Source organism: Panthera uncia, chromosome X (assembly GCF_023721935.1).
Source record: "Panthera uncia isolate 11264 chromosome X, Puncia_PCG_1.0, whole genome shotgun sequence".
NCBI lineage: Eukaryota > Metazoa > Chordata > Mammalia > Carnivora > Felidae > Panthera > Panthera uncia.
This window is the reverse complement of record NC_064817.1, coordinates 24968629-24990954: the sequence shown is the minus strand read 5'-3', so window position 1 is coordinate 24990954 and position 22326 is coordinate 24968629. Positions and strand designations below refer to the sequence as shown.

The 22326-nt window shown below is 44.4% G+C and overlaps 1 protein-coding gene and 1 long non-coding RNA gene across 4 annotated transcripts in view; one reads left to right on the top strand and one right to left on the bottom strand.

Annotated features, from left to right (window-relative positions):
* The window catches only part of GK (glycerol kinase), a 75661-nt gene extending 73981 nt beyond the window's left edge, over positions 1-1680 (bottom strand). For all 3 annotated transcript variants that reach the window (XM_049643656.1, XM_049643654.1, XM_049643655.1), the window contains exon 1: positions 1512-1680. In XM_049643656.1, coding sequence (XP_049499613.1) covers positions 1512-1589 — 78 coding nt within the window. In that variant the 5' untranslated portion in view covers positions 1590-1680. The remainder of the gene's footprint in view (positions 1-1511) is intronic.
* A 225-nt stretch (positions 1681-1905) lies between these two features.
* On the top strand, positions 1906-15386 carry LOC125931590 (uncharacterized). Its single transcript, XR_007460464.1, has 3 exons — positions 1906-2642; positions 14043-14109; positions 14935-15386. It is a non-coding gene; the product is annotated as an uncharacterized LOC125931590 (long non-coding RNA).
* The last annotated feature ends 6940 nt before the right edge of the window (positions 15387-22326 follow it).

The following is a 22326-nucleotide window of genomic DNA, read 5'->3' as shown; positions in this document are numbered from 1 at the left end:
TGAGTCGGCTCTCCACCTTCTACCTGGCTGGCTCCTGCAGGCACTTTTGTGTGGGCAATTTTTGAACAGGATTTCCAAAATCAACCCACACTTTGTCAGGACACAGGTCTTCAATGGCCTTTCTTAATTTGGGAAGATGGCAATGATGATTGTGTGTTTTATAGATTAATCAAATCCAGTTAGGCAGACTATCTTACTTATGATTCAGGATTCCTTTACAGACATTTATATGAGAATAGGACAAAGTGAAACCTGCCCGGGGTGATCTAAAGATAAGCAATGTAAGAGACGGTGGTTTGAGCTTGGCAGCTCAAACCTGGCTAAGTCATTAAATAGGATTCAAACTACAAGTGGACAGAAAGCTTTTCAGTTCAGACAAGAGAGACAAGTATCAAAATGCAGGCACAAATGCAGGTTTTAGTCAAGTGGCCAGTTAAGCAGAACTTGGAAGACATGTACTTACTGTATATACAATGAATACATGTAGTATACGCACACATACATATACATACAGAATAATGCACGAAAAAAAGATTTGAAGTCAGTGAAGAGCTAAATAATCATTCAGTATTTACATCAACCTGCTAAGTGAGCCAAATGTCCACCGAAAGCATAAGTTCTTAACCAACAAGCGTTTATTTAAATTACTTTTAAATCATCTTACCAAAACTCGGTGCTAGATCACTTTAAGAGCAAGTTTCTTAATTGCACACGACATTAATAAGCAGAGTCCCTTAAATAGCACTCCGTTGTGATAAAACTGCTCTCAGACACGGTAAATAAAAAGAGGAACAGCATTTTCCTGTCACTTTAAGTTGTGAAGCACGGAGAAAACAATCATCTGTTTGTGACGGGCAAAGCATCCGAACTGAAATTTGCGAGTCTTCGGAATCGAATAAAGATGCCGGTAAAAACACAGTAGCGTGACTTTTTCCTAACGTGTTCAGCACCGCCCCCCACCCCACCATGCCGGCCTTCCACCTTCTGCAATTTGTGTGGGAGAGGATGACAGCGCATCATCACGCTAATACTATATTCGTTCTACTGCTCCAAAGGACGCCGTGTTAGGCTACCAAAGCCGTGACACAGCTTTTGCCCCATCCAAGGACGTCCTGCGCCCCGCAGGCCAAATGCTCCTGGGGAAGACCGCAGTAGCGGTCAATGTGGCCACCTGTCCCTGGCTACAGGCGGGCCGCTCTGACGGATGCTCGGCGAGTCCCAGCTCCCTTTGGGGGTGGAGTCCCCCTATGAGTAGGTGATTCGGCTCCACCACCGAGGCCGGGGCTGCTCAACTCGGCCACGGGGGTCGCGAGAGGCCGAGGTCCCCCAGGCCCACGGAGGGCAGCTCCAGCGTGGCGGGTCCCGCTCCGGGGGCCTCGGCCTCCACCCCCTGCCTAGCGACTGGGGCCCGGGGTCGGGGGAGGCGCGGGATGGGGACGCGACAGCCAGCCCCGGGGTCCACGGGCGCCCGCCCCGGCTCAGCGCCTCCTCAAATGTCACCCTGGGCTCACCAAAAAGCGCGTTGAGCTGGTGCCCTGGTCCACTGCCCCCACCAATGGCCCCAAAACTGCTTTCTTCGCGGCTGCCATGAAACCAGCTTCGGGTCAGCGGGCTATCGCGGCCCGTTTCCCGGGAGACGGCGGCGGGCGGGGGAGGGGCAGGTCGCTGGCCGGGCAGGCGAGGCGGCGTGCAACAGCAGAACGCTGGGATCGCGCTCCAGGCAGCCCCTTTACCCGCGCGGAACCTTCTCACCCCGCCCCTTGGGCCCAGGCCCCGCCTCCAACCGCGTTCCCCATGACTCCGGGGGCGTGGCGGGGGGGGGGGCGCGGCCCGCCGGGCCAGCCAATTAGCGAACGCGGAAAGAGGCGGAACGTTCCGACAGTCAGAGGGCGGTGAGACGTCAGGGAGGCGGGGCCTGGGCGCGGCGGAGGCGGTGGCCCGCGCCGCGGGTCACGTGGGCTCCTGCGGCCCGGCGGCCGAGCCGGCCTGCCGCAGGGCCGGGGGCGGAGGCCGGTGCTGCCCTTTGGCGGGGAGCGCCACCGGCCCGTGGAAAGGGCACAACCCCCACGCCGCGCTTAGGGGCTTCCCCCCGCGAAAGGTCCCAGAGGACAGGACTGCTTGTTCCCCTGGTGGGCTGTGCAGAGCGCGGCGTGAGTCGCTGTTCAGGCCGACCCGGCCGGGCCTTCCCGCGCTTCCCACGCCCCGCCCACCTCCCCTCTCCTTGCCCTGGATAAGAATTCCCCGCAGGGAACTGGCCCCACGTAGTGTGGCCCCCGGGAGCACGGCTAATCCCTCATCTTCGGCCGCTTTTCAGGGACAAGGAACGCGGAAGTTCTTTCGGTTTAGCATGTAAGGCAAGAGCGCAGAATCAACCTCGGGTCCCTCAATTGACAATCTGGCATCCGGCAACTCCCTGTCCCGAACCGCCCTTGCTCCTCGCTTGACCTCAGTCTGGTGTCCCCTCCCTCTCACGCCATTTCCTCTCCCTCCATTAACTGCTCTACATTGCAAAGGGAGAGCAAAGGGGCTCTTTGATTTGACCTTGAATTTACCTTGCCAGGATCCTTTTGAGTCCCGCGCGTTTCAGGAGCTTTTCAAACTTTGAATGAAGACCCACCGTGAGAAATAGTTTACGACTCCAGGTGTGTGCGTGCGCATGTGCATAAATTTATTTTCTATGTAATACATATAGATACACATAAATATATTTTCTGTATATTTACATTATTGAAAAATGTTTCCGAAACAATTTATCCTTCCGTGCTACGCATTCTGTATTGCTTTATTCTATTGCTGATCATTTTATCAATTGAGTAAAGGAGGCAAAACTGAAAGAACAAAGGCCTTTTTTTTGGGGGGGGGGGTCTCAGAATTGCAGTTTCGGTGCAGGTTCTGGAGGACTCAGAAAAGGGTCTTGCTCATGTGGGGAAAGCAAGGGGTTTTTACGGGAAAGAAAGAAGGGGTGATTACATGACTTAAGTAAAAGAAAAAAAACCTACTTTGGTGCTGACTGGTGGAGCCACTTCTCATTACTATCTTATTGATTATTTTATTGCTGCTATCAAATAAAACTGTCCCTGGTATGTATTAATTCACTTTGCTGTCCTCATATGATCTGTCAGTTGCTCTCTTTAAACTTTACAATCAACTGCCTGTAAAACAGTTGCTGCTTCTGGCCTAGTTCAAGAGTTCATTTGGGAAGAAAAATGCAGCTGCAAAATGGAGAACCTTATGGCCAGAAATTTTACACAATTCCACAGTTCCCTTTTAATCCAAGATTTTTTTTTTTTTTTTGGAAAATTGTCACAGATCAATACTATTCCCTGGTAGCCAGTTTAAATGTTCTGTTCTGGACCTTAAGTAAGAGGTCTGTTCCAAATCTCATGAACCAGCCCTACTCTTGAAAATGTCAGGGGCGCCTGGGTGGCTCAGTCGGTTGGGCGTCCGACTTCGGCTCAGGTCTCGATCTCGCGGTCCGTGAGTTCGAGCCCCGCGTGGGGCTCTGGGCTGATGGCTCAGAGCCTGGAGCCTGCTTCCGATTCTGTGTCTCCCTCTCTCTCTGCCCCTCCCCCGTTCATGCTCTGTCTCTCTCTATCTCAAAAATAAACGTTAAAAAAAATAAAAATTAAAAAAATTAAAAAAAAAAAAAGAAAATGTCAGTTCAGGGGCGCCTGGGTGGCTCAGTGAGTTAAGCGTCCACTCTCAATCTCAGCTCAGGTCATGATATCACAGTTTGTGAGTCTGAGCCCCACCTATGGCTCAGCGTTAACAGTGAGGAGCCTTCTTGGGATTCTCTCCCTCTCCCCCTCTGTCTCTGCCCCTCCCCCACTCATGCTCCCTCTCAATAAATAAATAAATAAATAACTATTAAAAAAAGAAAATAAGTCACTTCAGTTAAACACTTGTGTCTCGTTTCAGGAAGTGGTCTTCGAGGGGGTTCCCCAAATTAGGCCCATATTGTGCAAGCAGTCAGGTAATTAATAAGAGGCATCTCTACGGAAACAAAAGAAACACAAAGGTTAATGGTTGGAGCATATTATAAACCCAGTGTCTGCGTCCCGAGTGTGGCCAGTGAGAAGATTTCTAGATGTCAGGCTCAAAGCATCTTCAGAGGGAGTGAGAGCAGGCGGTGGCGATCTGACAGATTTTCCTGGTTTGCAGTCTGAGTATCTCTGGTGATCTTTCTGAGAGGCCCATATAAAGCAACAGGCACGAAGACCGTCTGAACGTGGGCTGTCGTGGCAGTTCCTCTGAAGTTTATCTCAAGTTGTCTAGCTTCAGTTTGCACGGCTTCGGGAAAAATGGCGGTTTTAGTTCTCAGCCATTCCAAGTCAAAAGAATGAAAGAAAATTGGAAACCTTGGTTTGGAGAGTCACAGCCAGATATTTGAGGAAACCAGAATTCAGGATACGGCCCAGTTTTGCAGGGAAACAACAAACTGTCAGACGATCAGAACTAGAATCTAACATCCACACGTGTGTGTTATGGGAATACAATTTTTTTCTCTTTTTCAAAAGAAAACCACAGGCCCCAAATGGTGTTGCTTAGGCCGAGTTCCCAAACTGGGGCTTAATACCTAATTTAACTGCAGTTTCAACCGCTCCCAGAAATGTAATCTTAACTGGTCAGTCAGGAATTTTCCAGATCAGCCCACTGAGTCTGTCCTATGGAGCCTCTCTATCCCCCAAAGGAAGATGAATAATCTACATGATAAGACCCCTCTTCTTCTCCCCCCACTAAGGGAAAGTGACCTTTCGGGAACAATCCTTTTCATTTACTAATAACTTTCTGGCCCCACCCTCCTTCCTATAAACACTTGCCATTTTGTACAGTTTCTCAAAGCTTCCCTCTACTTGCTAGATGGGATACTGCCTGACTCGGGAAGCATTTAATAAAGTCCATTAAATCTTCAGATTATTTCAGTTGGATTTTATTTTTTAACACTCTCTAAAATCACCATCATTTCCACCAAAGATGGCCAAAGGAATACTAATTTGCAAAATAAGTCCAATTTCAGCACGTTGGCCTGATTATTTTCAAAAGTGTAGCAAGAATAGTGATTGATTATATAGGTTCATTTAAATCTGCTTTGCTGGAACTTTTCGTAAGACATTTTAGATTGAACTTTCAACAGCCTCTCCAAGCTAAGGAACCAAGCCAAATACTTGCCATCAGACTTCTGTGTAATTAATAGCTAAGGATTTGGGTGAATTCCTCCCTTTTTGAAGTCCCCCCAAATAGCCTGAGGTTCCTGTGCCTGCCAGGAAGCGACCTTCCATCCTTATCTGGTAAGGCTGCTGGGAACCCTGTAAGCAAAGTGTCAGGATGATTTTTCCAAGGGGCTTCATTGGCTCCAGAAAGTCAGCCTTAGATCCTTCAGGCTGTCTGGTCATATCTGAGTCTATGCATGTCTCTGAAATACGACATTCCAGTCAAAGCGTTGGTAATACAACCAGTGTTTCCAATGCTGTCCTGTTACAAGGAGAACGGATTCTTATTAAATTTATACAAATAGCTATAATTGCCATGAAAACAGGAATACTCACTGAGAGTTTCTAAATTCTGGAAGGATCAGGTAGGGAGAAAAAGATAAATGTTTCGGATCTGTTTACAAAGGAATAGTTTACCAAATTTCTGTAAGTCATAGATAGCCTAAGAGAGAACATTTCTTTAAATCTGGAAGAGAAAACATTAGAAAACCAGCTTCCTCAGTTTATTCAGGCCCGTGTTATTAATTCTTGTTTTTTTTTGAATCCAGATTTCCCAATAGCTGCAGAAATTCTTATCCAGTTCAGTTTTGTGATCTTAAGGTTATCAGAAACCTGTATTTGTCAAAAGTCCTTTCCATGAATCTCCTTGAAGCTGAAACACATGTGCAAGACCATCAAGAATAAAACAATAACTGTAAATGACAAGAAGACTCAAAATGGCCACAGTTAAAGATCTGTTGGGAGCTCATTATGGTCTACGGCCATAGCACCCTGAGCGCACCCGATCTCGTCTGATCTCGGGAGCTCATTATGATACAATTGAAAAGGAAGTTTGGTTATTTCTGTGACACACAACACGTTAATAATTAGAATTACAAGCAATAACACTGTACCAGGACATATTAAAACTTTAGGAATTTCATATTATTTCCAGAACAGTTACATGAATAGCAATTCACCCATACAATGTAACGTAAGATGGTTTATCCTCACTTAGTACCTGACAATGCTTTGGTAATTTGACAATTCCTTTGGTAATATAATATACCAGATAAATAAGCCTAATTAGTCAAAGAGACTTCATTTAGAATTTGAGTTTGGGGAAGTTTGTGAAAAATATCAGAAGGTTTTAAATTTAAAGCACATAACTAAAGAGGATCCCAGATCATTATAAAATTTAATACTTACCTGTCATCCCAGGCGACGATGAGATCCTAAAGACAAATATAGAGGATTACGAAGTCAGTCGTTAGCGAAAGTTAGCTCTTTTAATACTGGGAAAATTCAGTGTCCTTAAGTAATTAAAGACCTGATAAAGACAAAACAGAAACTTTGATTTTCTTACCTGGATTACATTAAAGACAAAGAAAAACCTTTGTTTATAATTTTATATTAAGAGTAGACCAATAATTTAAGAAAACTTTGGTGTTTTAACAGTGAGACAAAACCAGTTCTAATCTTGTACCATTATACCTTTGACATTAAAACTCACCCATTCCAATCATAGTTCTGACCCTGCATAGACTTTTTTTCAAAGATTCCTTTTTTCACAAACTTTCTATGACGTTCATTCCTACATTCAGATTTTGCCTGATTTCCCTCTTTAAATAACCGGCCTTGCCTTAGGTCAAAAGTTCTTCCTTTTCCCTCAAAAAAACCACATCTCCATTTCTAATATCCTTTCCTACCAAAACACATGACATCCTATTTTACTGGCATGTGGAGATGTTTTCTTATTATTTCTAGTAGCTTAAATCATATTTAGCAAAATTCTTAACTTTTAGAGACCTTTTTTTTTTTTTTTTTTTTTTTTTTAAGTAATCTCTACACCCGACATGGGGCTCAAACTCACGACCCTGAGATCACAAGTCATATACTCCACCAAATGATCCAGCCAGGCACCCCAGTTTACCTATTTCTAATGAAAACTAAGAAGTAAGCAGTTGTGAACTGTTATACTAGCATTCTTTTTTTTAAATTTTTTTTTATTTTTAAGCAATCTCTAACCCCAACACGGGGCTCAGATGCACAACCCCAAGACCCAGAGTTGCATACTCCACTGACTGAGCCAGCCAGGCGCCCCTATATCAGCATTCTTTAGGCTGGCAACTTTATGAACACATTTCATAATTTTTAGAAACAAATGCCTTCTTATAGTAAACTTCTCAGTATGGCACAAAACATATTTAGCAATAGACCCAAATATCTTTAGTTTCTCTGTAATAGGAAGTCAAAAGTAAATAAGCTTATGTTCAGTAGTTAATGTTTCAGGATTTCATCTTATTTGGAAATGATCTGGATATTTCAAGACTACCCATTATGTAACTTAATTTAACAAATCCAAAAAGGATTTGGGGAAACTATTTAAGTAGACATAAATATTGCTGAAAAGTTCATTTACAAACTTGTATTTTACTTACATCAATTTAATTCACTTGTTCTTAATAAATATGTTTAGATTAGTCAGGAAAATTTCACAACACACTAAACAGCTAACCATCACCTTTAAGTTACATTTCTTGCTGACCAAGTCTGTAACAGAGATAACATGAGCTAATTTGACTTTTAGCAAACCTAGGGAGAATAATAGTTTTATATTTACTGCTGACAACTCTAAAAACATGCCTGTTTTAATTAAGCCAACCAACTTCAATGAGCTTTTATATATTAAAGATTAATCTTAGATCACATGAACTTGAAATATATTTGGGTTCATTTCTATTGTCTGAGAATTTAATTTATACGAGCACTCATTTTCTTTAAGCCAATTAAACAGAGCTCTTTTATAAATTAATTTCGGCAATACCATTCAGAGGTAGAAAATACTACACATCTATAACACATTGGAACATAAAGACGGACACAAATGGAAACCTTATAGTTATTGTTGTAAAGTTTTTAGCCATGAGGGGCACCTGGCTGGCCCAGTAGGAAGACCGTACGACTCTTATCTTGGGGTCAAGAGTTTGAGCCCACACTGAGCGGAGAGATTGCTTGAAAATAAAATCTTTTTAAAAAAAGTAAGAATTTTTTTAGCCGTGAGGCTGAAAGTAGGATAATTCAGAATTCACTAGTTTAGAAAAGAGCAATTGAATGCAAACTGTTTTTCTGGGAGATGGAATTAGTTAAGGTTATGTGCTCAGATAGCTAAAACTTTCGCCACTAATATTTGTGGGGAAGACAATTACCATTGGTATTTATCCTTGCCCAGTAACCTTATGGAAGCTGTGGGCTAGATTTGGGGCAAGGGTGCTTCTACAGCCATTTGTAACTTTAAAAAACTTCTCCCCAACCCCAAGTTTTAGGAATAGAGGATGATCTACACATGAGTTCCCAGAGACGGTTATGAGACTTTTGAGATAAATAGTGGATGTTTGGGATTGGTGAAAAGGGGAGGTTGAAGGATTTTCAGTTGTTTCTGGGCCTTTATTTCTGGTTTTGCAAAGATTTGTAAGATAAGGGCAGTTGCTTTTAATCCTTCAAGGAACTGGGTTGCAATTTAAATGACATTCTAGGTTGATCCACCCATCTGACTACATCATCCTCAGTTTGCTTCTTTCCCTCTGGGTACATAGTTCTAATTTTAACTTAGGGGAGAGGCCTTAAAAAAAATTCTTATCAGGTGCTGAATATCAGCTTCCAATCTGGCCAACTTTGGACTACAGAGCCACTGTAAAATAAATTCTTGCCAGTTTTGAGTTTTATGCTTTGGATGTAAGACGAGTCCCCAAAGAGGGTGCAAAGATACTACCTTCCCAAGATCTAGAGTCACTCCCAAAGATAGCCGAAAGAAAGAAATGACAACCTGCATGCCACAGCAAGGCAGACAAAACGAGTCAAGCAGGAAGATAGTGGCTATTTCTCCTGAGCAACAGGGTCTCACTGGCCTTCAGCTCAAAATGCCAAAGTGGCACACTCCGGGGAGACTTGCTCTGAACCCTTTCAGTCTCCTTCAGTCTTAAAGAAGTTTGACTACCCAGATGCTAAGTTAAATTCTCTATGTGCTGTGTCACTATTTCCAAAAATATTTCCCTCTTTTGAGGGAAAGAGATGTGTGCTGATACCTCCCCAAAAAATTGAGGTCTAACAGGTGGATGGGGTCTGTAGGGACCAGAAGGAATTGATGAGTGCTGTAAGGGCCCCAGATGAAAAGAAACGGGTAAAAATTTTAAAACTGTCCTGGGATATTAGACACTCCCACAGCTTGTAGTGTTCGGTACTCTGGGGAAGGCGGGGAGGCAGGTGGGTGGGGTTTAAAACTGACAGTGTTGTTCCCACGTCTAGAGGGGGAAAGGGAGTGGGAGATACAGGCTTCCAGTTATGGAATGAATAAGTCATGGGAATAAAAGGCACAGCACAGGGAATACAGTCCGTGGTGTTATAAGAGTGTTGTCTCGTGACACAGCGTAGCTACACTTGTGATGAGCATAGCATAACGTATAAACCTGTTGAATCACTGGTTTACTCATGTAAACTCATGTAACATTGTGTGTCAGCTGTACTAAAAAAAAAAAACAGAGAGAGAGAGAGAGAGAGAGAGAGAGAGAGAGCTCATCTCACCTCATTCCCAGTAACATCTACTTCCCCTGAAGTATTGGGTAGAATTAATGGGAAGATCCCCTTTTGTCCTGGGAGCTGCGCTTTTCGGTCATATGAGTATTAGTTCCCCTGCTGTTTGTGCCCTTCGAGGGGAAAGTGCTCGTAGGCTGTTGGAGCCAATGCTGTCTCACAGGTAACAAAGTTGGAGTTAAATTAAAAAAAAAAAAGTTAAAAAAATGGGTTTTCACGATTAATTTTGTCAATACCAAAGTATTGTTTACAGGTTTTTCTCTAATCTATCATAATAATTAAAAACCAGATTCGTTTGGCCACTAATTACATCGTTGCTTTGTTTCTCCAATCTATAGTCTTTTGGAAACCCTGAGGGACAGTTTTATGTAAATCTTCAGCTAGCTTAAAAGCTTCTGTTTTACCTACAGCTTTTCACTTAGCAAAATCAACAGGCTCTGTCCGGCCTGCTTTTCCCATTCATTCCCTTACGTGACCTTCATTTACAAGCATGCGTAGAAGTTGATAAAGGTCAGAATTACCAGGTTTATGGGTCTGAATAACTAAAGCGAATCCCCTAGCAAATCCTAGAGGGTCTTCAAGGGCATGGGGAAAGTCCTTGGCAGTAAGTAGTTCATGGTCGTGCCTTGGTCCACGGAGTATAAATGACTGATAAAGTCTTAGAGCGTCCTTCATTGGGTTTAAGTTTAGAAGGAGTTCAGATCGCTGGAGGGTCTAGAGGAACCTCCGGGTTGATATTAGAGAATGGAAGTTCTGTGCAACTAGGATCGCCAGGGGGAGAGCAGGAGGGAGAAGGTGGAAGACAAGCAATGGGTGTAGCGTTTCTCAGAAGCTCCTTGAGCTTAGATCCTCGCTGAGAGAGGTCAGAATCAGCTTTAGAAAGTTTAGGTAATTTCGTTCCTGAGGAAGCAGGTTTAGAATCATTTGATTGGTCAGAGGCCTCCAAATACGAAGGGAACTATGCTTCTACTCAAGCTGCTTGGTTTTTTCTTTTTCCAGTTGTGCCCGCAAATAAACTAATTTTGGAATCTCCAAAGATCCCCGAGTGGCCACTGTAATGACAAGTCACAGTGATCCCACAAGACAGAAACTTACAAAAAATGGACCTATAACAGACACCCAGCTGGGGTTCCAGTCAGGGGCTGCTCTCCAGCAGCAATTTTCCAAACCAAAGGCCCCGCTGAGTATGCACCGGACAGATGAGAGTAACTCTGTAGTTCAGACAGACAGACAGACAGACAAAAGCCCACATAGGTAAGACAGACACCCAAAACCTGGGCCTAAGCGTCAACTGAAAAGAGGGAGGTTAGGGCATTCGTGGCTCGCTCAGTCAAGTTAGAGCCCCATGTTGGGTGGAGAGATTACTGAAAAAAAATTATGATAATCGTGAGGTTCAGAACTGAGAGGACTCACCGGCAGAACCCCGAACCGCCTGCTTAGGCAGGTACCATGTTCGAATCCAACAGCAGTCCCAGAATCAGAATGGTACATCGCTTCAGATCCCCTGCTGTTCTGATACCATTTATGTTGACTGAGAAAAGGAGGCAAAACTGAAAAAGAAGAAAGGCCTTCGTTTGTGATCTCAGAATTGCGATTCGGGCACACAGATTCCAGAGGACTGAGAAGAGTGTCATGCTTATGTGGGGAAAGCAAGAGGCTTTCATAGGAAAGAAGCAAGAGGTCATTACATGATTTAGATAAAGAAGAGAAAAAAAACCCTGCTATTCGGGTGCTGACCGGTGGAGTCGCTTCTGATTACTATTGTTTTGATTATTAGTGCGATGAAACAAAACTACAAAAAAGTAGTTAACTTTACTGCCCTCATATATTCCGAATGCCACTTACTCTGTTGAAATTTTATGAGCAATTGCTTGTAAAAGAATTGTCACCTCTTGTCCCGTTGGACAGTTCCTTAGCTGGAAAGCAAAATGGAGCTTCAAAACTGAGTCTCTTCCGTCCAGAAACTTTATACAATTCTACACTTTTTAAAAGACGCTGATTGAAAATCACCAGGGTAATTATGCAAACCACTAGGCTATCAATTTCAAAGGCACTCTATTGTCACCCTCTCATTTCTTTCCATCCTTTTCCCTAATCTCTCGGTGTTCTGGAACATCATTTCTATTTTTTTCCCCCTCTGGCCCTTACTCTACAACACACTCTCTTATCCATCTCTGTGTGTGTAGTTTAACCACGTTTGCTCTGGAAGGAAATTGTCCTGTACTCTGTGTAGACATCACTCTGGTGTTCTATGTGATGCCTGCTTATAGAAATGCTGGACTTGATAACTACTGATAAACTGGCCTGCTTAGGAGAAGAGGGCAGATGAATCAGTATTTCTGAATTTCCTGGAAGAAGACACAGACAGGCATTCAGGCGAATGTAAAGGAAGTAGGCTAACTGGCCTCTGAATACCATGAAAGGCATTAATTAAATGATATAGATAAGGATCTCCTTGATTCTGGAAGGCAGTAAAAAGGAAGCCACCAAACCTACCATATCAATCCATTAAAAAAAAAAAAAAAGTGACCGGGGCACCTGGGTGGCTCAGTTGGTTAAGTGGCCAACTTTGGCTCAGGTCACGGTCCCATGGTTCGTGAGTTCCGAGCCGCACATCGGGCTCTTTGCTGTCAGTACGGAACCCATTTCGGGTCATCTGTCCCCTTTTCTCTCTGCCCCTCTCCCGCTCACACGTTCTCTTTCTCCCTCTCAAAAAGAAATAAACATTAAAAAAAAAAGTGACTGACATCGTTCTAACTTTCACACAGTCTTGACCCTCAGATTCTCACAGGACAGGGTCACACACTTCTAAGCTCCCTCTTGGAGTTCAGGGAAAGTCAAAGGGAAGAGTCTTAAACAGAAGACTCTAGCTCAGTGTATCTAATCTCCACACCCTAAATATTTACTCTGAGCCTCCTAGTCCTGTTTCGTCGTATCCAACTGGAATGACCCCCATTTCTCTGCTCTTTCTCATCCCTTCAAGCCCTGGCTGCAGTCTGAAAACTCACATTTATTCAAAGGTACAAACTAACCAAGAGATAGTCTGCTTTCATTTTCCATACTATCCCTGAGGCAGAGTTGGAAATAACAACGGGGCACGTGTGGTCCGGGGAGCGTGAAGTCTGAGACTCGCCCGCCTTCTGTGGCAGAACCGGAACTAGAATTTCCGTCTCCTGACATCAAGCCCACTGCCCTTTTGTGGCCGTCTGAGGGAAGGGCAGCCAGGAAAATAAATAAAAACGAAGAAGGTAGGATGGATGCTGGTCCACCTCGAGCTCCCCGTGACCCATTCCAGACCTGAAGGTAAAGCAGTGGGAGAAACACTGGATTGGACAGCTAAGGAGCTCCTTGGTCTGATCTTGGCCTTGCCATTCAACACTTGATCTTCCTGACCTGGAATAACTAATTTTCTCCCCTGGCTTCCTCTTGCTCATCAAACAGGGAAAATGTCATTGACCTGGATGGCATGATGTGTGAAACCACTCTACAAGCGAATGATTTAAGTAGCTTGAGTTTTCTCAAGTTCATCGTGATGATTTCGGGCCGGTAGGGCAAGAAATCAACGTCAACTCCCATTTGGAGAGACTCTTGGGGTTTCAATTATTCCCCCTCTGGTGTTTCCTGTTAATTTACACAGAATTTATGTAAGCAGAAAGACTACATTGCCGTAGAGATTCTTTTGGGGGGGGGGAGGAGGATCCAGTCATGTTTCTTGGCCTTCTCATATTTGCCTTATTTTTTCTAGTCTACTTGGAAAGCTAGCTCCTTAATCTCTTCTTGCTATTCGAACGATGACTGGGATAGGGACCGACATGGACATGGAAAAGATAACATGGAAAGTTACTGAAGGAAAGGATTACAGTAAATAGGTCAGGCATTCCTTTATTTTATGGGACTGGGATGACTTAGGCAGATATAAGAAGTGATTTGCCCAAGATAGCAGAGGGAGTTAAAGACAGATTAAGAACTTAAATACAGTTGATTTAAAAAAGCCAAATTAGGACGCTTCCTCACCCCCCATGCAAACTGGAGAATCCACTCACGTGCATGTTAATAATCCAGGTGTAGCGACCTAAAAATTATGCATCACTCTCTGCAGTGTTGCAAGTGTAATAGAATTAGGATATGGCAACGATTCTCAAACTCTACCTATATCAGAACCACCTACAGGACTTGTTAAAACCCAGGATGCTGGGCCCCAATCCCAGAGTTTCTGGTTTAGTAGGTGAGGTCTGATAATTTGCATTTCTAACACCCTCCCAGGTGATGCTGGCCAATGGACCATGAATATGCTGGAATGTCTATTTTTCTAGAACTTGGCGAAACTGTGGTAAGAGAATCTTTTGACTTGTGTTAGTGACTTTTTCTCCCAAATATTAGTTCTTTGTTAACAAATAATCCACTCAGCATACCGGTAGGGGCGTCTGGGTGGCTCAGTCGGTTGAGCATCCGACTCTTGATGTTGGCTCCGGTCATGATTTCAAACCCCATATCAGGCTCTCGCTGGCAACGTGGAACCTGCTTGGGATTCTCTCTATTCCTATCTCTGTGACCCTCCTCCGCTCTCTCTCTCTCTCTCTCTCTCTCTCTAAAAATAAATAAATAAATAAACATTAAAAAAGAATACTGGTGGAGAAAGGCTTTAGGCAGACATTCTCAGTTATCAGTCTGTCGCCTAGGGCACTTGTTCCAGACGCAGGTTCCTGCTACTTTCTCCCTCCCCACCCCCTCGGAATGCAACAAGCGAGGCTCCTTGATGCCTCGGGTTTTGTCCTGATCATTATTTTAGCACTAGGGGCTGGGTGTTCTATAAGCAACTGCTGAGCGAGTGAAGGAATGAATTAATCAATCAACGGAATCATACCTTCTGGTAATAATGTCAACCGGGCTGTACCCTCCCGCATGTCTTTTATTGTTTTCAAGTTTGACTGCAGGCTTTGCCGCCAGATACAAAAAGGCATACAGCTGTCACAAGGAGGGCACTGCACACAAAGTCTCAGCTGTAAACACCACTTCAAAAGATAAACTCGCTCTTTGGAATGCATTGTGTCAAAGGCTTCCCATATGAGTACCGTTGTTATAAAACGGCGACATTTCCTTTGATAAGCAGACAAAACGCACCCGTTATCTTACACACATTTCCATCTCCTTGTAGCAATTCCCGTCTCTACCTGCGCTACTCTCATCCACCCAGGCACAGGCCACTTCTATTCCTTCACAAGGGCGGAGGAGACTGGGCTTGGGCCGTGTGACTTGCATGGCCATCAGCAAACGTGGTGCGGAGACTTGATAGGTGATGTACAAAAGTGAGCCCTTCCTCCTTGGAACCCAGCTGCCATGCTTTAAGAAAGCCAGTCTAACCGGCTAGCAGATGAGAAACTCCGCACTCTCGCTGACCAACGCCAACTTCCGGAAGTGTGAATGAAACCGTCTTGGATGTTTCTATTTCGGCCCCAGGAGAGCTCCCATCTGTTTGCAGCCGCTGAATGAGCGACCCAGGTGAATGAATGACCTTGGTCAATATCGCCCGGAGGAGGGAAACCACCCAGCCGAGCGCAGATAGTACACAGAATCGTGGCACATAATAAATGGTTATTGTTTGGAGACGCTTGGTTTTGGAGTCGTTTGTCGTGCAGCAACAGGGGGATGACACAACAAGTACGTGTTGGTGTGATCTCCATTCCTCACAGAATTTAGCGTTTGGTCATATGTGGTTACAGCCCAGACACTGGGTCTTTTGGAACGATCACCACATGAATATCCACAAATGTTCTCATTTGCCAAACATGTTTGGAAAACCTGCCACGGATGCAAGTCGACAGGTGTTTCAGTTTGTCCCGCTGTTCCTGAGAACGTTCTGAGGCAGGGATTATACCCACAATGCCCTGAGGACCCACAAAAATGAAGCCAAAGTACCCCCAATTATGTTCACAATCATGTTTAATTATGTTCATGATTATAAATTATGTGTCGCACTCATCATCACGGGGCACTGCCTTCTCAAGGGCTGCATTTACAGTCGTATCATTAAAGAAAAAGAAAATTTATTTAGCGCCTTCCCTGAGAAGCCACACAGAAGGCACAAGGCATGTTGAATGAAGGGAATTCACTGATCTCCATGGATTATAATCATACATTTGCTGATTCCTTTTTAGAAAGCACACTTTTGAAAAGAAAAGGTAACTTTACAGTTTGCCTGTTTGGGCTTCATATTGAAACTTGATTAGGAAAAATTTGGGAAGACATTATATCTTTCATCATTCAGTAAATGGCATGTGAGTAAAAGGGAACAATGATCTGAATTCAGGTACATTCATTGTGTTTTTTAAACTTTATTTACTTTGAGAGAGAGAGAGAGAGAGTGAGCAGGGAAGGCCCAGAGAGAGAGGGAGAGAGAGAGTATCCCAAGCAGGCTCTGCGTTGCCAGCACAGAGCCCTACACGGGGCTCAAACTCATGAACCATGAGATCGTGACCTGAGCTGAAATCAAGAGTGGACACTTAACTGACTGAGCCACCCAGGTGCCGCCATTCATTACCTTTTTAAAGGGGAAACTCTCCCTCCTTTGCAAACATTTCATTAATACCACACATCTTTGGGGGCACTTCTTATTTGGGAAGGAACATATGAATGTAATTTCTTAAAGGACTCAGAAGAACTTTTCAGATCACCTAGCTCATCTCCATTTATTAGAGCTGAAGAAAATAAAGGCAAGAATCTGGGTTACTTGTCCAACGTCACTTACATGTATGAAATGTATGAAATTGGTCAGCAAGTGGTGAGGTGCACATGTGTATCTTATGAATGTATTGCTATCGATGAAGAAAAGAACTGAGTATAAGCCAACCGACAATGAATAAACAGTGCTCTTTTCCCAAAGATACTGTAAATATATACACATTACATATATAAATAATTAAGCAAGCCATCACTGGGGGAAAAAAGCTGTGGTCTTGTTAATTTTATTTTTTAAAGTAAGCTCTACACCCAACACGGGTGCCCATGTGGCCTTTTTCCAGAGTTTTCTACGGTACTTTTTGTAGTCTATCTTCCCAAGGCCCCATTTCTCACCACTGTATATAAAATCTAGATCTTGTTTTAATTTCAATTCCCCCCCCCCCAATTTTTAAATTGTAGTTAGTTAACATATAGTGTAATATTGGTTTCAGGAGTAGAATTTAGTGATTCATCACTTACATGTAACACCCAGGGCTCATCATAACAAGTGCCCTCCTTAGTACCCATCACCCATCTAGCCCATTCCCCCCCACCTCCCTCCCTCCATCAACCCTCAGTTTGTTCTCTATCGTTAAGAGAGGGTTTGCTTCCATCTTTCTTTTTTCCCCCCTTCCCATACGTTCATCTGTTTTGTTTCTTAAATTCCACATCTGAGCGAAATCATACGGTAGTTGTCTTTCCCTCACTGACTTATTTCGCTTAGCATAATACACTTTAGCTTCATTCACCGTCATTGCAAATGGCAAGATTTCATTTTTCTTGATGGCTGAGTAATATTCCATTGTGTATCCATGACATCTTCTTTATCCATTCATCAGTTGACAGACATTTGGGCTCTATCCATAGTTTACCTATTGTTGATAATGCGGCTATAAACAACAGTGGGGGACATCTATCCCTTCGAATCTGTATTTTTATATGGTTTGGGTAAACACCTAGCAGTGCAACTGCTGGATCTTTCTACTTTTTTAAAAAAAATTTTAGTGTTGACTTATTTTTGAGAGAGAGACAGAGAGACAGGGTGCAAGTGGGGGGAGGGGCAGAGAGAGGCGGAGACACCGAATCCGAAGCAGGCTGTCAGCACAGAGCCTGACGCGGAGCTCGAACTCACAAGCTGTGAGATCATGACCCAAGCCGAAGTCGGATGCTCAACCGACTGAGCCACCCAGGTGCCCCTGGATCATTCTATTTGTAACTCTTCGAGGAACCTCCATACTCTTTTCCAGAGTGGCTGCACCAGTTTGCATTCGCACCGCACCAACAAGGCAAGGTTCCCCTTTCGCTGCACCCTTGCCAACGTGTGTTGTTTCCCATTGTGACAGATGTGAGGTGGTATGTCAATTGTGGAGACCTAGGTCTCTATCTCTATCATCCATGTCTGTTAGAGAATGAGGAATTAAAAACTAGAGAGAAACGCCAAACGCTGGCAAGGATGCGGAGCCACGGGAGCTCTCATCCACTGCTGCTGGGCACGCAGAATGCAACAGGCACTTCGTGCCACAGTGTGGAAGTTTCCTACAAAACCAAACACACTCTTACCCTATGATCCAGCGGTCGTGCTCCTTGGTATTTATCCAAAGGAGCTGAGAACTTGTGTCCACATAAAACCTGCAGCAGATGCTTATAGCGGCTCTATTCATAACCGCCAAACTTGGAAGCAAACAAGAGGTCTTTCAGTAGGTGAATGGATAAATAAACTGTAGTACATCCAGACAATGGACTATTATTCAGTGCTAAAAGGAAATGAGCTATCAAACCACGGAAAGACCTGGAGGAAACTTAAGTGCATAGTACTAAGTGAAAGAAGCTAATTTGAAAAGGCTACATGTAGCATGATTCCAACTAAAGGACATTTTGGCAAAGGCAAAACTTTGGAGACAGCAAGAAGATCAGCCCTTGCCAGGGGTTGCTGGGGGTGTGTGCAGGGGGTGGGGGGGAGTGTTAGGGATGAACAGGTGAATAGAGGACTTTTCGTGCAATGAAACTACTCTGTATGATACTGTAATGGTGGATACATGTCATTATGCATTCGCCTCAACCCATAGAATGTAAACACTAAGAGTGAACCCTAATGTGAACTATGGCCTCGGGGTGATGATGTGTCAATGTAGGTTCATCTGTTGTGACAAATGTACTACTCCGGTGGGGATGTTAATAATGGGGGAGGCTGGGGATATGGGGGCCGACGGGGGGGGGATACAGGAAATCTCTGTTCTTTCTGCTCAGCTTTCCTGTGAACCTACAACTGCTCTAAAGAATTAAGTCTATTTTTAAAGCCTGGAGAGATAGTTTCAGCGTGTTTGAATGGTTCTGTCCTCTATTCCTCTCCCTTGGCTGACTCCACATTACTGGGCATTCTTTACCTTGGTTGAGAAATCACCTGCTTCCCTCCCATTGCCATTTCGATCTTGCCCTTCTTTACTTTTGACCGCATTGCTTGTGTTGGCCTATTTCCTTGCTTCTGATAACATATACTTCATTACAGTTCTTTGTATTTGTAATTTAAATAAGCTTACAGAGTTTTAAAAGGTTATTTTAAAATTGTGTGAAATATCGGCACACATGAAATGACTAACTTATGGAGACCAGAAGGTTTTTTCCTTCTTAGAAAGGGGCTGCCTGGCTGGCCCAGTCGGTAGAGCACGTGACTTGTGATCCTGGGGCTGTAAGTATGAGCCCCGCGTCCGGTGTGCAGATTACTTAGAAATAAAATCTTTAAAAAGATAAAATAAAAACAGTTGGTCCCCGAATTCCTGCTCTTCAGGAAATTTGCATATACTCTGTACTTAGATTTTCAAAGACAGGATGCCTTAACTTCTCCACCTCCCTTCATAGCTTTTCCCCTGATCGTTGGTTAATAACACTGCAGTCTACAAATGGAAATTTTCTCTTTGTAGTTTGCGTCTTCTGCCTGGAAATGATGGTGATGTCACAATTGTTGGTTTGCAGTTAGGCAACACGGCAAGAGGAACAAGGTTAAAGGAGAATGATCTTATATTTGTAAATTAGCATTTGCATAATGAGGAAAGTGTAAATTTCTCTGGCTCTCCTTTGATGACTCCCTCTTCCTGATGGCGTATATCAACCCCCTTCAGCTCTGCCTATTCAAGAGAACTTGCTGTGATCTAGTCCCTATGGCTAGACACTGGGATGGCTGCATATTCCACAGGCGACAGCACATAGTGCTTTGACCTTTGCAGGTCCCCGGTCTGCCAACCTCACAGATATGGATGCCCAGACTGGCATATGTGTTCAGGAATAGAATGATCACTTTTAACTTATGATTCGCAGCTATGTGGCTATGATACTCAGAGGGACGCGCTCCATTTCAAGTAATGGCTTGGTGCTTTCGGTGGTACCCCCAGGGAAGTGTTTGCAACAGAAGAGTCCCCCCCTCATAAACATGTTCATTATTTGGAAGCCCTCTCTGCCGTCAAGTACAAGGGAGCTTGTTATGTAAATTATATTCAGGACAAACACTTTATTTTCAAGCTTCTGATATTTGCCCCCTGTTAATTCTACCGAAATGCTTCTTTTCTCAAGGAGGGAAGGAAGGTTAGGCATTCCAGCAAGAGTGAAATACTACAGATGCTTATTGTATATTTTAACTATTTAGACGAGTGTTTCCGTGACGGTAGAATAACAAGTCACTGAGTTAAAATCTTGGACTCTCGGGGCTCCTGGGGGGCTCAGTCAGTTGTGCATCTGACTTCAGCTCAGGTCATGCTCTCACGGTCATGAGTTCAAGCCTCTGTGTCAGGCTTGCTGCTGTCAGCTCCGAGCCTGCTTCAGCTCTTCTGTCCCCTTCTCTCACCGCACCTCCCCTGCTCATGCTCGCTTGTTGTCTCTCAAAAATACACGTTAAAAAAATAAATAAAATCTTGTACTCTTCCAAAGGCACACAGGTCAAGCTATAGCAAACTGGAGGTTTTCTTAGACTCATTCCCTTGAAAATACCACCCTCCTGGCCTTTGGCCCTCGCACACAGGCCGTTCTTGGCAGTATTCCTTTCTGCATCCCTGTCCATTGTACTTTTGCTATGTTGTTGCAATAAAGACTTCCGAAGTGTTCACTCCTCCCTGTGTCTAAGCCCTTGCTCAGTCTCCATCACCCTGAGTCTACACTCTACCAAGTGATTTGTTTTGGCTAAGGGCCACTAGTAACGATGACATGAGCAGAGACTTAAAATGAGCTTCCTCATTTGGGTTACTGCTCTTTGGCTTCTTCTAGACGTGTGAGACCATCCTAGAACACCCAGCCTCAGCCCAGCCGGATAAGACCAGAAGTACCATCACAGATGTCCCAGATATCCCAGCCATCACAATCCACAAAATTGAGAGCAAAATATTGCTGTTCTACACTTTTTTTTTCTTTTAGGGAGAGAGAGAGAGCGAGAGAGAGCGCACGCACGCAGGCGTGAGCAGGGAAGAGGGGCAGAGGGAGAGGGAGAGAGAATCTTAAGCAGGCTCCGTGCTCCGCATGGGGTCCAACGTGAGGCTCGATCCCATGACCTGGGATCATGACCTGAGCTGAAATCAAGAGTCAGACACTCAACCGACTGAGCCACCCAGGTGCCCCTTGAAGTTTCAGAGTGTTCTACACTCTGAAACTTCAAGATGCTTTCTTATACGGCAAAAGCTACACGATACACAGTCCCACAGGCAGTCAGTTCGGTTTTCTATCATGGGAGGGCATAACCAGTTCTTTACTTGCAAGGAGCAAAATCCATTTAAGCTAAAAAAATAAAACTCTCGGTGTGCATACGTGTGCGGGCGTGTGCACACGCTGAGTGGGAAGTAAGAGATGGTTTTGATGACGCAATTGACAGTGCCTCAGACACAAGACCTGCAACCCAACCAGGCCTCAAGTCCAGGGGTGCTGAGAGCCTGTGGGAACTGAGCTCACTCTAATCACCCTTCTGTTATTTTCTCTTCCTGGGACTCTTCTCTGAAGCTCTTTGAACATGTGCTCCGTTTTCCTACTTCGCTCTCAAGACCGGCTTTCTCTGTCGCTTTATCAAGTTATATGGGGTTCCAAATGGCACCTCAGTTTCCAAATCTTCCTGACTCCGACCCTTACCGATTACAATTTGTTTCCACGTGCAATCCCTCAAGTGGTCACCCAGATCTGATCAGCGGTGGTGACAAGTGACAGCGTAGGCAAGAAGACTTTGCGCATCTGCTGTTTGGCTGAAGGTCTGATTGAGGCCGGGCTCTGCTGGATGTCACTGCTGCAGACTGGGGCACTTAGGGTGGCCCTTTTTCTCACTTCAGGTTTTGTGTTGGATAGGGTGGTTCGGCTCCGTGAGCGTCCTTCTTTTTCTCGGTCCGTGTGGACCATTCTTAGGCATGTTCATCTTGTGGTGATGTTATACGTGCAAGAGAACAAATGGGAACGTGCAAGGCCTATTAAGGCCCAGGCTCAAAATGGTCCCAGTGGCGCTTCCATCCAGATATCATTTCACCGAAACAAGTTACACGGCCGAGCCCAAAGTAAAGCGGCAGGGAAATCCACTCCACCCACGATGAGACGATGACAAGTGTCTGCTTGCCCGTAGGGGTGGAAACGGGGGCCAGCAATGAAACCTAGTATACTGTTCCCTTCTCGTGCCACCACCAGATGGTGAAGAGCTGGAAGAGAGGAGTCCAAGGGCGAGAGGAGCTAACTTATCTCTAAGAATGGCCTCTAAGATTGTCAGCAGTCAAAATGGCAGTTTAAAGAGAGATGGTGGGTATTGGCTTGCTCTGGATCAAAACTGTTATTCCAGAAGACCCAATCTGGTGCCACAGGGGCAATCTCTAGGCTATGA